This window comes from Argopecten irradians, chromosome 9 (assembly GCF_041381155.1).
Source record: "Argopecten irradians isolate NY chromosome 9, Ai_NY, whole genome shotgun sequence".
NCBI lineage: Eukaryota > Metazoa > Mollusca > Bivalvia > Pectinida > Pectinidae > Argopecten > Argopecten irradians.
Window position 1 is genome coordinate 8,255,731 of NC_091142.1, and position 13,289 is coordinate 8,269,019.

Consider the following 13,289-nt stretch of genomic DNA (forward strand, 5'->3'; position numbering starts at 1 on the left):
GTCGGGGTTTCGCGCCATTCTCGGATTTTTTTTTTCATAGTGGTATGCAAAAAAAATATTGGCCAATCAGAAAGCCAGATTTGGTATAAAAACAAAGAAAAATTAATTATAGAGATACTTGGGACCAAAAATCAAATACGATCAAACAAGTATACAGTTAGTTTTTGATAATGGAAAATCTGCCAAAGACCATATTGTTCCTTAGAATTTGTGAGCTTAGTAAAGTTACAAATGTACGCTGATTCGGGGTGCAATCAGCCAATGACTTTAGTTAACGTATAAGTTCAGAACCTCTTTGGCGAATTTCTTTTATAAATAGTAATTTATCCTGATCCCATGGGATTCGTTATAGGAAACATTTTCCAAAACCTGTTTCTGAGGTTCCATGTCTTTTTGTTTTGATCAATAATGAACGCTATACGCTTTTTATTATCTAATTTATTTTATTAAAATGAAACATAACATGCCATATTTTTAAATTATAAACATTAAAATCCTGAAAAAACGTATATGACATCACAACATTGGACTGAGGATTCTGCCTTGATACCATAAACATATTGGCCGTAACGAATCAGTGACGGGCATAGAGAAAGGGTGGATTGATTTTCATACATTTTTTTTTGTATTTTGTGGATGGACTGATGAGTGTATATGACAGTCGTGTGATTTTTTCCAGAAAATATGAAATTTGATTTTTCAAATCGCGATATTTACTATATCTCTGTTTTATTCATAAATATCCCGATTTTTATAATAATTTTTCAAATCTCAAATTTTCTGAAAAAATCACATTTTTTTTCACCAATACTTATTAGAAAAATGACGAAATTTCACTTGGTTTCCAGGTTTTTCATCGCGCCATTATCGCAGGAACGTCGTTATGCGTCGAAATTGATGACGTTGTTTACAATGCGCGCCGCAGTTACGCCGCATGTATAGATGACGTCACGTTATTGTCTAGCGCGTGTGAGCTGTCTTACAATCCCCTTTGTAAGATAAAGATGTCTTTTCCCTAGCAACCACGGGATATCCCTGTGAAGTATGGGAGAATAATAGAATCTTACATGGGTCTGTGAAGTGGACAGGGATATCTCAACCCGAATTGAAAGATTTGGCCGGTCAACCCGAGGCTTGCCGAGGGTTGACGGTCAAAATCTTTCACGAGGGTTGAGATATCCCTGTCCACTTCACAGACCCATGTTTGATTCTTTTTCTCCAATACTTAGAAGAAAAAATCATGAAATTCCACTTGGTTTCCAGCTTTCATTGCGCCATGATTGCAAGAACGTCGTTATGCGAAAAAAAAGATGACGTCATCTATAATGCGCGCCGCAGTTACGCCGCATGTATTGATGACGTCACGTTATTGTCTAGCGCGTGTGAGCTGTCTTACACCCCCCTTTGTAAGATAGATATATCTTTTCCCTAGCAACCACGGGATATCCCTGTGAAGTATGGAATAATAGAATCTTACATGGGTCTGTCAGGTGGACACGAGGGTTGAGATATCCCTGTTCACCTGACAGACCCATGTTTGATTCTCTTTCTCCCATACTTAAACGAAACATGATGAAAATGCAGTTATATAGAAACATTTCCAAAGCGTCGCCATCATAGGAATATCGCAATGCGTCAAAATCAATGACGTCGTCGACAATAGACACCGCATGTAATGATGTCGTCACGTCATGTAGCGCGTGTGAGCTGTCTTTTCCCTACTCCGAGTTATCTTTCCCTAGCAACCGCATTATAACCCTGTCATTTCTACTCTCCGCATGCTAATTTGTCTGCAAAATATTTGCTCCATGTCATTTTTTTTCTGGAACTTTGTTTTTGAAGTGCTGAATATAGACTTGTTTAATTAAGCATTGATGTCACTATTTTTTAATTTTATCGGGGTATGGAAAAAAATTGTTTGCAAACTGTGTGAATCCGCGTAGCGGATTCTCACAAAAGTTTGCAAACAATTTTTTTTCATAACCCGATAAAATTTAAAAAAAAAAGTGACATCAATACTTATAATTAATTTTATACTCTATTTGATAAAATAATGTATGTTTAAATGTAACATTATAGTGGTTTTTCAAGGGATTCTTTTTTCCGAATCAATACGCAACGTCACGATAACGTCGGGGTTTCGCGCCATTCTCGGATTTTTTTTTTTCATAGTGGTATGCAAAAAAAATATTGGCCAATCAGAGAGCCAGATTTGGTATGAAAACAAAGAAAAACTAATTATAGAGATACTTGGGACCAAAAATCAAATACGATCAAACAAGTATACAGTTAGTTTTTTGATAATGGAAAATATGCCAAAGACCACATTGTTCCTTAGAATTTGTGAGCTTAGTAAAGTTACATTTATACGCTGATTCGGGATGCAGTCAGTCTATGACTTTAGTTAACGTATAAGTTCAGAACCTCTTTGGCGAACTTTCTTTTTTAACGAATTTATTTATCCTGGTCCCATGGGATTCGTTCTAGGAAGCTTTTTCCAAACCTGTTTCTGGGGTTCCATGTCTTTTTGTTTTAATCAATAATGAACGCTATTCGCTTTTTATTATCTAATTTATTTTATTTAAAATGAAACATAACATGCCATATATTTAAATTATAAACATTAAAATCCTGAAAAAAACGTATATGACATCACAACATTGGACTGAGGATTCTGCCTTGATACCATAAACATATTGGCCGTACCGAATCAGTGACGGGCATAGAGAAAGGGTGGATTGATTTTTTGCATTTACAATAATGTAGTGGATGGACTGATGAGTATATATGACAGTCATGTGATTTTTTCCAGAAAATATGAGATTTGATTTTTTTTAATCGCGATATTTACTATATCTCTGTTTTATTAAGAAATATCCCGATTTTTAAATAATTTTTTAAATCTCAAATTTTCTGAAAAAAACACATTTTTTTCACCCATACTTAACAGAAAAATGAAATGACGAAATTTCACTTGGTTTTCAGGTTTTTTCATCGCGCCATTATCGCAGGAACGTCGTTATGCGAAAAAAATGATGACGTCATCTATAATGCGCGCCGCAGTTACGCCGCATGTATTGATGACGTCACGTTATTGTCTAGCGCGTGTGAGCTGTCTTACACCCCCCTTTGTAAGATAGATAGATATATCTTTTCCCTAGCAACCACGGGATATCCCTGTGAAGTATGGGAGAATAATAGAATCTTACATGGGTCTGTCAGGTGTACACGATGGTTGAGATATCCCTGTTCACCTGACAGACCCATGTTTCATTCTTTTAACTCCAAGGCTCTCAAGTCATCGACCCTCTAAATCCGTCTAACGTTTTCAAAATATTTTGAGATTTAAACCAACGATGTTATTAGAAACTTCATGTGCCTATCCAAAACGTGATTGAAGGTAGTAAACCATCAAAAGTGCTTTTGACGAGTGCCTTTTCATTCAAAAATCTCAACATTTAATAAAGATTGCAAAATAGGAAAATTGACCAGTTATTTTTTGCAAGACTGGAAGCGTGGAATTTAGCATCAGGCTTAACCGTATGTATTTATTTGCGGGCCGAACAGTGAGCCTTTTCTATGCAAGTTGATAAATTCTTTCGTTACCCTAAATGTGCATTTCTACTTTCATACCTTTCGGTCCTGATTTTTAGGTAATTATTGGCAATGTAGTTGAAATTTCATTTGAGGTAAATACTACTAAACGTAGTACAACGTTAGTCGTAAGTCATCCTCGATACTCCATGGGTTACGATCACTTCGATCTCAACATCCCTGGACTATCTCATAGTAAAACTGCAGGCAGTTCAGGGGAACAAATCTCAACCAATCACAGGCCTGCAAAAATTCTTTAAGACTACCAAGAGAACGACACCCTTCTTTAAAGCCACACAGTCACCCACAGTGTACCGTTATACGACTTTTTTGATGTACATCAAAGGACTAAATTACCTGTTCTGTTCTGGTGTCTTCAGTTTTACTATGAGATTGTCCAGTGGAGTAGAGATCGTAAGTGATCGGAACCCCTGGAGTATCGAGGATGGTCTTAAGTGTGACATTCCAGTTGTTCTATTACACCAATTCATTTTTGCGTATGATTATATCTTGTATATTGGTGTAAATAAATCACCGCTAAAAGATTCTCGTAAATCGTCAAATTAAATCGCCTTTGCATTCTGATGTACTAGAGTTACTTCCCTTTAATTTAAATCCGTCAGCACTGACGGAGTGAAACCGGAAGGATCGAGTAACTCCGATAGACCAGAAGGAAAAACATTGAAATAAAGTCACCACGATAATCAACTCTTTTACAGTAGAATGGTTACCATAGTTGATGTAAAAAAGTCATCGGTGAAGTGAATTAACGAGTGATAATTTATGTGTATATACATTAAATGTTTATGTTGAGTAATGACGAAAATAAAGAGATCAGTTTAAGAATAATCACCACGTGCTGTGTTTGGTCTCTGTAAGGTACGGTAGAGCCTTGTTCACTGACCGCACTAACGTTACAAAAATTTGTGTAGAAAACATTTACGTGGTGCTCCACGTATATGATTATCCTGTACTGATGAACGAAGAAGTCATTTTAATCACATCCTAAGCTTCATCACGTACACGTGCAGTGCACAAGTTTGTTGCATCACGTGGTTCACCATAAGTGACACTAAGTTTGTTTAGTGTACTTTTTAATTTACTTTTTGTGGAGTCACGTGGAACCTTGACCATGCAGTCCGCCTATTCACTTTGTAAACGTCCTAGGAGCACGTGGTATCCGGTTTGTATGCTCACGTGCTATTGGACTCCCTACGTCTAAGTAGCACGTGGTACCCAGTCTGTATTTTCACGTGGTATATGACTGTTTACGTCTAAGAACCATGTTGTACCTGGTCTGTATACTCACGTGGTATATAGATGCCCTAAGTATGCGACAATCTGAACGCAATTAAGGTATGCCATCAGTATGCTTATAGCCACGTGGTACACATGCTTGTATGATTACGTGTTACGGTAGCACGTGATTCACGTCGTTCCTAAGGACACGAGTACGTACACGTTGAACATCACTCTGTCAGTGATTTGAATGATGAAATCCCCGTCTACAAGGCGACGATATCTTTTATGTGCTGACTCTGTAACTGTACTTTCATTTCAATAACACAATACATGATCAGGGCCAACACGAGAACCCCGCCCAGAACGTAGACTTTCGTCTGCACGCACAGGAAGTGACTGTAACCAAACGCAACAGCACATCCGGTGGCGTAGAACATTCGGTAGGAAGAAAAGGCGGCTTCCTGTCTGTCGAGGAAAAGGACACCATATAGAGCTGAAAGGAAAATAAAGAAAACACTATAGAGCTGAAAGGAAAATAAAGAAAACACAATAGAGCTGAAAGGAAAATAAAGAAAACACTATTTCTAAATCAATTATAGCGTCATTCATACGTTTGGGTATAAGACATTTGTTTGAACAGGATACTCTCTAGAAGACAGTTTACATTATATATGTACATGTAAAGTATTATTTATCAGTAATGGAACCGTTTCCGAATGTTTATTGATCACTAATCGATGGGATATATATGCTATTTTTTGGACGACCGAATTACATAAGTGTAACAGAGCGCAAATTTTTTACATAAACACACAGACCACTTCCTCTGCTAGAGATCGAATTCTGGACATATGGCTTACTGTAACAGTCAAGCGCTCAACCGATCGAACTCTTTAAGCTGAGATGTACAATGTATATACTTAAAGAAGGTGTGTGTGGGGAGGAGGGTGTACAAAAGCAATATTTTGTTAACTGAAGATACGTACTGTATGTCTGAGTTTGCCAAATGGCGTCACACAGACCCAGACAGCCTGCTACCACAAAGAAATTTGGGATGTCGTTCGGACTTGGTTTCCATAGCCACAAGACTATCAGTAGTCCTACATTAAATGTGGCCCCGGCGGTGATAAAGGCGAACCTCTTGATGTGCTTACTGGCAAAGTAACCAATCATAACACAGCTTACAGCACTCACGGCACCAAAACAGATCATCACGGGGCCGATACTGGTGACACCTAGTGTACACGAGATGTAAGCCTGCAAAACAAAGGTCAAGGTCATATGAAAGATTCGTATTGAAGGACAATAAAAGATAAGCATAGCAGGAGCAAAATATAGATGATCAAATGCGAAGTTAGATGGCGTAAAACTGAAAATCGAGCAAAGGAACTCTGTATTCCGTTTCCTCATTGGATGGAACGTCCAGGAAGCAATTGATGTCCTTATCGTAAAATAATCCAACTGAGTTACTGATCCTGTCTACCTATGATATACCAGAATAGTTGCGGTCGTCGAGATTTGCACCCTAATGGAGTAACGCCATTTGACCCCGAACTGAGAGTTGTTAGATTTTGTATAGGAGCGTTACGTAGAACATCGTAGTGGAGCAGAATTACAAGTTTTATTTTAATCAGATTGACAATTTGACAGGCTTTTCATCAACTCAACAACAAATGAAGGTCAAGGTCATTCATATTAAGAAACCTGGTAACCCTTTATATCTGCATGCTACATGGTCAATATCAGGTCTCTACAGGCTTTCCAGAACTTCACAAGAAGTTGTATTAAAGATTATTTGACCCATGTGACCTTGCGTGAAGGTCATTAGGTCAATATCATTCATATTGAAACATTTGTAGCCTTTTATGTCAGCATGCCATACTACAGGCCTAATATAAGGTATCTTGGCCTTCTAGAAGTTAAAAAGAAGTCGTTTCTAGATTTTAGGATTTTTGGCCCCTGTGACCTTAAATGAAGGTCAAGGTCATTTATATTAACAAACTTTGGAGCCCTTAATCCCTTACCTAATAAAAGTATGGAAGAAAGAATGACGTTGTGTACATATACTAAGGATAGGAGTAGGGGAGTAGGACCACAGGGACTTGTAATATCGAAGGCAGTGGGTTATGTACACATATATATAAAGGACTTTTAAATATTATATCTATAGTTGACTCCCTTCCTTCTAAGTTACAATTCCCTGTGAGTGGGGCATGGATCCTCTGGTCTGAATATACGGCTGCCTATTGTTTGATTACCCGGTGTTGTATAGGTCTTTGATCGATATACAAACGCACGTATTATAAACCTGATGAACCCTGTAAATACAAATAAAACAAACGTGACATGGAACATCCTCCACAATAATTTAAATCTATTTTTAGCATATGACTCTGCTTCAGCGCTATAAAAATGATGAAATAATGATTCCGTATCCATGGCAGTATTTTATACTATACAAACAACGCCTATCTACTCTTTCTCACGATATCCTTTCCTTTGTTAAACACTCTCCCTCACAATAAACTCTCTCTCTTTCATACTTTCTCCCTCCCTCACTCTGTGCTACCTCTATCATTCTCTCCTCCCTCTCTCACTCTGTCCTCCCTCTCTCACTCTATCCTCCCTCTCGCATTCTATCTTCCCTCTCGCTTTCAAACTTTTCTCACTCTCTCCTCCCTGTCTACGTCCTTTCCCACAGTCTCTTACCCTCTTTGTGGGAAGTTGAAAGGTCAATAGTATTATAAGGGAGCTATATTTACACTGTGGTACTTTCCGCACCTGTGTTTGAATTTGAATTTAAAGTAAAACGATCAAAACCTTCAGAATATATCACAAATTTTATCGATCATGGAAACGACTTTTATTTTTGATATATATTCATATCTTCCTATTATAATATTATTTTTAACCATTTTTTACAAAAAGTGATTAAGTAATTATGACACATTATGAAATTAATTTCATGATATATTAATACTTTACAACAACAAGTTTAAATCTTTTTCGTCTTATTTTTCTTAAAACACAGGGGAGGTAACTTTGACTCCCCTTCTAAATACTACGAGGATATGTTAATACAGTTTTGCAGCCCAATTATCCGATATAAACAGTGAAAGTCCTACCGGTACTTCTACATTGTACTAATCTCTAAATATATCGTCACCAATGGATACAGTTGACTACACACATGTAAGATAATTATAACAAAATGGCATTGTGTAACATGACAATAAAAGGCCAGTGTAACTTTTATCATATGTTTCTTCCTTATTTAACTATAACTTTCCAAAGTTCAATTTTTCAAACTGATGTAGCGCATTTCCTTTCCATTTTGATCGAATAAAAACTTCCAGTTTCCTTCTTTATTTACGGATTGTGGTGTGTGTTTGATATGTTTTTCTCTGCTTTAAAACATGCATATTCAGCACAGGGAATTGTGGAAAGTTTCCCTCTGAAACTAATTATGCATTAAGAAATTACTGAGATAAATATAATGTGTGTTTGTATATAGTTTAAAAAATAGCTATCACAGGGGACTGTGACATGTTTTTCATGATTGTCTTAAATGTAACGCGGAGAAAACACAAGGAAATATTGCGATATTAATCTTGGCCCGGTTGTTCAAAGGATGATTAGCTTAATTAAATGATTAGTGAAACTTTCATTTCACATTTGCTGCAAAATTTATGATTCTATCTTCACTCAAATCAACAATTAGGTAAAGAATAGAGTTCTTAAATAACTTATAAAATTTTGTAAAAATCGTATTACCACAAATTATTTTATCTTCATTTGAAATTTTCGTTAAATTGTAATTAACACTTTTTGAACAACTTGACCCTGGTTTCCAGCATGGTCATTCAACTGTACATCAAATCATTGAAGTGTGAAAATCTTGGAAAAAAATGTAGCGACTTATTTGTTTTCAGTGATATTGCTAGTGACAATCGAGAACCTACGGCACTTTTATCGTTTACGGAAACTGCCGATGGTTCCCGATTGGCACAAAGGACTGAATGTTAAGACAGAATGTTGTTGTATATTTGGAAAACTTCAAAATTAGTTAAATATTATGTCTATTATCACTGACATACAAAATTGTAGCTCTTCCGTTAAAAGTACACATGCTGGGGTTCTTCAAGGGTCAGTTTTAGGTCCATTACTATCTATTCTATATATCTTAATGACATATCTACATGTAACAACTTTGAAAACTTATCACAACCTCATTTCTAGATACCGAAACAACAAAAAAATAAACAAGGACAGAAAATGAATACATAAAAAAACAATATTTGGAAAACGGAAGCTCTACTTATTTCCAATATTGAAAATGAACAAAGCTATAGTTGTTGATAACCATAGTCCATAAGCACATAGGTCTTACCCTAAACGCTAACTATAAATGCAGCAATCATATAGGCCAAGTCATAAGTGTAAAAATGTTTCAAACGAAAAAAGTGTTCTTCGTAAACTAAAATTTAATTTGACAAGATGTTGCCATTGTCTGGACACAGGCATTTGACTTTATAACATTTTTCTCAAAATATATGTAATACTGTATTGCATATGTAGAAAGGAAAATGTCTATAGAGTCAAATGCCTGTGGTTTGAATACTATTGTGAAATTTGAGATGGATGTGCATGCAATCTCGGTCACTCAGATGATTTAGAAAAAAATACAAGAAACTGAAATAATTTGGTTTGCCATATTTTGCCAGTAGACTATCATTATACTCTGAAAGTGGACTAGAATCCCTTGCTAACCGTCACTGTACAACATTACTAACAATCAAGTGGCACAGTCCCTGCAAAGATACAAGCTATCCGTACCTGGTGAGCTTGGCTTACACGTTTTCCTGTTTGGTTACACTAAAGTACATTAGACACGACAAGTTCATAATTGTTTATCGACCCTAAACGCCAATTTGATTAATTCGTCTCCGCCGGAAGCCAACGGACGTTTCCGGAAGTAAACTGACGCAGCGGAAATCAACGCTGCAGCAAAAGTCGATTCTACTCCCAAATTGGAGACGGTGTTAAATATGATTGGAGCCAATATTTGTAAGTCTGTCACACGCAACTTTTAATGAAATGAGATGTGTGCTGCTCATTTATGTAACACTACAATGGTACCAAACTCATTTACCCCTGAAAACGTATTCGACCTCTCCCATTTAAAATTATGGAACAGTTCATTGTTAATTTTCAGGGGTGAATGAGTTTATTAGTTTTTCCTAACTCCTGTAAGTACATTTGGCGGACCTCTTCTGTACCATTAAAACTGGGGCTAGTTAGGGCAAATATTTCTCACAATCACCAAATTGTAAATTGAAGATTCTCCTTTAATGACAATAAATGTAGTTAAATAACTTCCCGCCCCAGTAACGGTCGGCTACATTGCACTACGAGTTTGATACATGTACATTAACAAATAGATTTGTTTTACATAAATGCAAGACAACCACCTTATCTGAAGGCTATCCGACACAGTTGTCGCATTCTTTTTAACTCATTTCTTCAGCTAAGTCGGAAAAGAACCAACACGGGGGATCGTGGTGTGGTTAAATTTTTCTTTACCTCGAGTTGGGTTCGTGTGATTTTTTTTCTCGTTTACGGAAAGTGCCGGAGGTTCCCGATTGAAAGAACCTCAAGATTGTAAGAGCATCAAATGTTTGACACATGGCTTCTTTTTATTGAAAACACTTTCTTACAAGACTTTCTTACAAGATTGTTTAAATATAATTATACAAATCGAATCTAACGACCATGAGTTTTGCAATTCAATCAATGTTTAGAGTTTGTTTATCTGTTTCTTAAACATCACGTTATGAAAACTGATTTGAATATTTTACATTATTGAGAATTAAGCAAAAAGCTCCTGCAACAAGTAAACAACCAACTTGACCTAGTTTCAGGCCTCGGCCATGCTAACGCTGCATCAAAAGTCGATTCTACTCCCAAATTGGAGACGGTGTTGTTGGCAATTACTTAAATATGATTGGAGCCAATATTATAAGTCTGTCACGCGCAACTTTTAATGAAATGAGATGTGTGCTGCTCATTTACATTACACTACAGCTCATTTACCCCTGAAAACATATTCGACCTCTCCCAATTAAAATGATGGAACAGTTCATTGTTTATTAGTTTTTTTCTAACTCCTGCAAGTACATTTGGCAGACTCTTCTGTACTATTAAAACTGAGACTAGTAAGGGCAAATATTTGTCACAATCACCATATTGTAAATTGAAGGTTCTCCTTTAATGACAATAAATGTATTTAAATAACTTTCTGTCTCAGTAACGGTCGGATACATTGCACTTCGAGTTTGATACATGTACATTAACATATAGATTTTCTCTTTTTTTTTACAGATATGCAAGACAACCACCTTATCTGAAGGCTATCCGACACAGTTGTCGCATTCTTTTTAACTCATTTCTTCAGCTAGGTCGGAAAAGAACCGAATACATGGGATCGTGGAGGTGGTTACAGTATTCTTTACCTTGAGTCGGGTTCGTGTGATTTTTTTCTCGTTTACGGAAAGTGCCGAAGGTTCCCGATTGCGAGAACGTTTGACACATGGCTTCTTTTTATTGAAAACACTTTCTTACAAGATTGTTGAAATATAATTATACAAATTGAATCCTGCGACCATGAATTTTGCAATTCAATCAATGTGTAGAGTTTGTTTAACTGTTTCTGAAACAGCGCGTTATGAAAATTGATTTGAATATTTTACATTATTGAGAATTAAGCAAACAGCTCCGACAACAAGTCAACAACCAACTTGACCGAGTTTCAGGCCTCGGCCATGCCAACGCCAAAACGTTTTGGGCAAATGCACGGAAACTGTTAATGAAGAGAAACGAATGAGTTCTGTGTTAAATCACGCAAAATCGAATCAGGATAGAACTAGTGATTTGACATTGACGAAGTTAACGAATTGATGAAGAGTACTCTAGGTTATCTGCCCTTGAGTTGAACTGTAAGCCTTGGAGAGATCGATACAAACCAACTGTATATGTATATATACAAATCTTGGGTATTCAGGCAGAATTTGCAGTTTATTTAGTAACCGCCGCTCTTCTGACCACTATTTGATTATCGACAGCCCGAGGGAGTGCTCAATACACAGCGTCTCGGTTTTCCCCAACTATATTGATATGTAGAGAAAAGACACTGATTTACGCAACGGTACTAGCTAACTGGACATACAGTCCGACAAGACGTGAGTCATTTAAACCTTGAAGCCGTTAAAGCTCGACATAAAATGAGCCACTAAGCCAGACCTAGAATATCGTGTTATTTGCGTTGATTTCAATTTCACGAAATGCGATCTGAATTCGCAAAATTGATGAAAAAATTGTCCTCTTACGCAAAATTGAACAAAAGCGTGATTTAACATATAATGTAGCCTGTATATGCATGAATGACCGCTATGGAGACTCGCAAATAAGTTTCAAACAATAAATCGTGAAAATTTACATACATGAAATGTAAATACCATCTACATGATATTACGTATGCGCTATATCTTTACTGTGTACACTGTGCATCCGGTTAGACAGGATGTACAAACACGAATATGCATCTGCTTCTATTCAATGGTAATTTGGATCTTTGTGCACATATTTGAGAAAGTCAGCGAGTTGTTCTTGAATTATATACTTTTAGGAAAACGTATTCATACACGGGATGACTTATTTAAACATGCATGGCGCTACAAATTACCGAGAAGCACGCATACAAAAACAAGCACCCACATAAACTAGAGATTCATGGGTAATTGATTCAGTCGCACCGAGACCTACCTAGTGTACCTGATGAACCCTAATTTAATGCTGTTAGTGTGAAGAGAAAAGTTGTGTCTAATGATAGGTACGGATGCATAAAAACTCTCCGGAAGGAAGGATATCAGTAATAGATGTAATGAATAAATGATTGTGTTCTGGTCTTGGGGGAAGCGTCGTTTCATTAGCGGTGTTAAATTATCAGTTTTCAAACATGTTAGTGCGTTATGGCTCATATTAATGGAAGGGTAAGCTCCCACAGCCAAAACGTCTCCCCTATATCACAACAGGGATCTGGGAATTAGTGACAGTTAATAATCATTTATGTATAATTACATTTAGAACTAATATTTATTAACTGTGACTAGTTTTCAGACTCCTGTGTAAACTTGCTCCAATGCAAATGATCTTTCCATGCACAGGCATTTCACTCTCCTTATTTTTTTTCTCCTTACTTGTATATAAATGTATTTATAGAGCCAAACGCCTGTGGTTCATGTACCTGGCAATTAACCCCAAACAGTCTTGACTAAGCATGGACTAATCTGCACCAAATAAATTCGACATATCTCCCGAGGTTTTGCCGACTTTGTATTATGTGATATATTAAATTGCCAATCAATAACAGTTGAGTTTTAAAGTACTTTGTTTGT

General features: G+C 36.6%; 1 protein-coding gene across 1 annotated transcript in view; it reads right to left on the reverse strand.

Moving 5' to 3' along the window:
- Positions 1–2,760: 2,760 nt before the first annotated feature.
- Positions 2,761–13,289, reverse strand: part of LOC138331314 (protein unc-93 homolog A-like) — a 41,390-nt gene continuing 30,861 nt past the window's right edge. Inside the window, exons 3-4 of the mRNA XM_069278841.1 lie at positions 5,823–6,093; positions 2,761–5,329 (exon numbers count right to left, since the gene is read on the reverse strand). Of these exons, the coding sequence (XP_069134942.1) occupies positions 5,100–5,329; positions 5,823–6,093 (501 nt within the window). The 3' untranslated portion in view covers positions 2,761–5,099. The remainder of the gene's footprint in view (positions 5,330–5,822; positions 6,094–13,289) is intronic.